The sequence below is a fragment of the Sinocyclocheilus rhinocerous genome, unplaced genomic scaffold (genome assembly GCF_001515625.1).
Source record: "Sinocyclocheilus rhinocerous isolate Xijiao unplaced genomic scaffold, SAMN03320098_v1.1 scaffold2392, whole genome shotgun sequence".
Lineage (NCBI taxonomy): Eukaryota > Metazoa > Chordata > Actinopteri > Cypriniformes > Cyprinidae > Sinocyclocheilus > Sinocyclocheilus rhinocerous.
The window spans coordinates 163,761-168,393 of record NW_015632034.1 but is presented as its reverse complement, the minus strand read 5'-3'; the positions used below and the strand labels follow the sequence as shown (position 1 = coordinate 168,393).

Sequence of the window (4,633 nt, the reverse complement as noted above, 5' to 3'; positions counted from 1 at the left end):
ACACTGCACTTAACGTTCTGGGCCGGAGCCTTACAATGGATCTTTTTCATTAGAAGAAAACAGGAAGAAAAGGGATTTTGCTAATAGATTCTCTCAGGGAATATTCACATATAATTTATATACATAAAACATGATATATGATTAAAAAAAAACAGAAATCCATATAGGCATTGCACTCCCAGAAGAGCTGAAAGTTTGTTCTGTCCTTGAATTTAAAAAGAGATTAAGGGGTGACATAAGATGATGACAGGATTTTCATTTTTGTATTATGTTACATATTGATCATGTGTCTGTCTTCTACAGATGTGACCAGTGTCATGGAATATAATGAAAGACTTGCTCGTTTTCGTCAGGGTCATGTCAACCCATTTGACAAGAGAGAGATCGACAGCAGCACTGAGGGGAAGGATCCTCCAAAACATGGTGTGTCAACTTTTATTAAATATATAAATATATACTCCTCTCCTGAAGGTACAGGCAAATTATTACCACCCTTAAAAATAAAGGTTCTTTATTGGCATTGATGGTCCCATGAAGAACCTTTAACATCCATGTAAGCTTTTTTTGCACAAAAAGGTACTTAAAATGTTTTTCACACAATTTTTTTTTATTTTTATGAACTATTCACTTAAAGGTTATTTTGGGAACCTAAAATGGTTCTTCAATGGCATCACTGCAACAATACCCTTTTAGAAAGTTTACTTTTAAGAGTGAAGTATCAGTATGCAACCACCTATCCAACACTTAACACCAACTTTATAGCAAACTACATAGCAAAGTCGTGGCAAACAACCATCCATAATACCCTAACATTTTGGCAGCATCTTTTGCAGGGTTAAGCCCCACTCATATTTTAGTGTACAGGGATGTGAGACTGTTAGAGAGAACAATAAACTGGAACTAGATGACAGAAGTGGTGACTGTTGTATCACTTCCTGGACTGAACAGCAAATATGCACATTCACAAAAAAAAACACAAAGACTCAGTCTCCCTCTTCAGTTGGCAAATTTGACATTCTCTAAAACAGGTGTTTGTGACAACATGCTGTGCTGTGACATCTATGCAGGTCAGTCCAAAAAGCATCTTATATATACATAATAGAACCGTTTTTTTTAATAATCTTAAATGCTATGCTAACAAACTGACCAAATGTACTTTATTTATTTATTTATTTATTTGAAAAGAAATAGATGAATCCCATGCTTAGACCTTTTGCAGTGTTTTAATAGTTCCTGATTTATTGGTGCAGTGGTGTAATGTAACAAAGTAATAATACTTCGTTACAGTACTTAAGTATTTTTTGGGAGTATCTGTACTTTACTTGAGTTTTTATATTTCAGGCAACTTTTACTTTTACTCCACTACATTTCCTAATTAAAATGTGTACTTTTACTCCGATACATTTTCCCAGAGCATATTCGCTACTTACTACAAAAGTCAGAAGAACACAGACTGCAAGAAAGCAGGTTTGACGAATCAGTGGTCTGGTGTCTGCAAGTTAGTTTAATATGGTAAGTGTTGTTTTAATGATGTGCGATCTGACATTATCAAGTATATCACCAAATTACACACACAGAGTGAACGCACGTGATTTATTAGTCTATTAAAATTAAAAATTCAAGGCATTCTAAATTGTAGACGGCAAAAATGCTTCTGTATGCTTTTTATATTTATATAATTCAATATAGTTAACTTAATATCACACAAAGAGGCGTTTTTCTGCAGATATCAGCATAACAAATTTTATAATCATTTTATACACGTTCAGTAAAGTTAGCAATAAGTGACTTACATTTTAGACATAATATTGCTTGTTTTTGCTCAATTTTGCCAACGAAAATAGTTCCATAAAAAGATCACAGCACTGTTTTGCGTCTTTGAGCAATGGTGTTTACTTATTGAATGAATCAGCTTTTTGAACGAATCGGTTGAATAAATGATTCAGTGATTCACTCATTAACACAGTCAACTGCTTTGTTCCTGAATGAATCAGCCGTTTGAATGAATCGGTTGAATCTCAATGACTCACTCATTAACAAGTCACTTGCTGACTAATTGCTTCTACCAAAGTAATTTTCTGGTAAGATATCTGTACTTTTACTTAAGTATGGCTTTCAGGTACTTTATACACCACTGTATTGGTGTTTCTGCAGTCTTTGATTCTATCAGAGCAATTTAATGAGAGAACATGATATAATTGAAAGCTTTTATTCTATTATTAAAAGTGTCTCCTAGAATAATAAGCATTTTATTTTATTTTTTTTTATTTTTTTTTTTGTTTATGTTTGTTTTCTGTTAATTTATTGCTTACTTTTTTTGAGGTTAGAAGTTTTGAGGCAGATGTCAGTTTCTAGTTGACCACACTTTTTAGGATGATTTCAATCTTGTGGAACAAGTTGAAATTGGTTGCAGTTTTTCAGTTTTCGGTGTATAATAGGGATTTCAATTCTCAATATAATATCGAACCATTTGGTATGACATCCACGGTTCAATACTTGCTTGTGAATTGCAGTTTTTCGGTTTTGCGTTTAAATAATATCCGTTTTATTTCTCTCAGAATTGGCTCTGTGTGTGTGAATTAGCAGCAATTCGCCGTCAAGCAGTTGTTTGTTTTTAGTTCGTTTGAGTTTACCCTCTTTTCCTCACTTTCCTTCGCTTTTAAATAGCTTAAAGCGCCGTACGCATTTTACTTTCACTTTCAAATTAGCATCAATTCTGCGTCAATTGCTTGAATTCAATTCAAGCAACAACAAAATACAACGTAGAACATAGAACTTGTATTACCAAAACGAATAAAAATACACAATGTTATATGCCTAATATAAAATAACAAATAACTTGCACAAAGTTTACGTATACAAACTGAAGATCAGTAAACACTCTGGAACCAAATAAATAAGAAACGTACATTTATTAGCAAAACGCATAAGAAAGCTTGGAGACACGGCATACTTGATGTAAGATATAAAAAAAATCTTACAAAAAAAAATTGTGGGAAAACTTTCTCACCGTCACAACCCTAATGCATATGTGGATTTTCTGCACGAGGGCGCCCTCTAGCGTCCAGTATGAATGAAACACATATTACATGTGTTTATAGTGCTCAATAATGGCAAATCCATCCTGTTTTGGGTAAAAATTGGAAAAATACCTCTGTCAAAAGAAATGTAAAGCAGACATATAATAATCCACGCTTTTTCCAGTGTAAAGAGGCTTACAGAAATTTTTTGCTGTTAATTTGTTGCAAAAAAAAAAAAAAAAAAAAACCTAATGTGCCAAGCTATCAGAACCAAACCGAACTTAAAACCGTGGTTAAAAACCGAGGTACGTATTGAACCGTGGACTAACTCTGTGTGTGTGTGTGTGTGTGTGTGTGTGTCCGTCCGTGAGTTCACATGCTGAGATGAGGAAAAGCCTCCCCGCTTATATCCGAGCATCTTCCCTTGTAATGACATGCAATGATAAGCCTTTCTAAACTTGTTGTCTAACAAAAGAGAACATTATAACTTGTTTTTACTTCACAACATCAGTCGAGTGTTTGAAATAACTTCCTTTTGTGATCTGATGTGGCTTCTTATCACAGAATGAGGCAGAAAATATATTCTATACTGTAATATAAAGGCTATATGATTAGAAATGGTGTACAAATATACTTATTACTTAATCATTATGAAATTACCTGAGATGGCTTGAAGAACACAGATAAACCATATATTGTTGCAGGCGAGTGTTTATTGTCCTTACATTTCATCAATCAAAACATTTAACGTTTTATCTTCTTTTTATTCAGTTACAGCGATAGATGCCTTTATCCATATTAGGGATTTCCTGGAATGTCATCAGGGTTACTTCTATGATGCATATTAGGGTTGCTGCGATAGACGGTGTTGATGGTTTTACCGGTGTGAAGGCGCAATACCGGTTATGTCACTTGCCCACTTGCCAAGACGATGGCAGAAGAGTTTCAAAACAACATGCAAAAGCGCCAGTTTTAAAAATATTTTGGATTTTGAAAAGCCTGTTGACTTTTGGCATTTATCTAAGGTGATATTGGAAGTTTAAAAAAAACAAAAAAAACATTTGTTTCTTATTTATTTGGTTCCACAGTGTTTGCTGATTTTTATTTAAACTGTGTATTTTTTTTATATCTTACATCAAGTATGCCATGTCTCCAAGCTTTCTTATTCGTTTTGCTAATAAATGTACGTTTCTTATTTATTTGGTTCCAGAGTGTTTACTGATCTTCAGTTTGTATACCTAAACTTTGTGCAAGTTATTTGTTAATTTATATTTGGCATATAACATTGTGTATTTTTATTCGTTTTGGTAATACAAGTTCTATGTTCTACGTTGTATTTTGTTGTTGCTTGAATTGAATTCAAGCAACTGACGCAGAATTGCCGCTAATTTGAAAGTGAAAGTAAAATGTGTACGGCGCTTTAAGCTATTTAAAAGCGAAGGAAAGTGAGGAAAAGAGGGTAAACTCAAACGAACTAAAAACAAACAACTGCTTGATGGCGAATTGCTGCTAATTTGAAAATGAAAGTAAAATGCGCACGCCGCTTTTACAAGGTATTTAAAACGGAAGGAAAGCGAGGAAAAGATGGAAAACTAACCCCAATTTGCTGTTAA

The 4,633-nt window shown here is 33.6% G+C and overlaps 1 protein-coding gene across 1 annotated transcript in view; it reads left to right on the top strand.

Annotated features, from left to right (window-relative positions):
* The first annotated feature begins 309 nt into the window (after nucleotides 1-309).
* The window catches only part of def8 (differentially expressed in FDCP 8 homolog), a 131,855-nt gene continuing 127,531 nt past the window's right edge, over nucleotides 310-4,633 (top strand). The window contains exon 1 of the mRNA XM_016554979.1: nucleotides 310-423. Coding sequence (XP_016410465.1) covers nucleotides 318-423 — 106 coding nt within the window. The 5' untranslated portion in view covers nucleotides 310-317. The remainder of the gene's footprint in view (nucleotides 424-4,633) is intronic.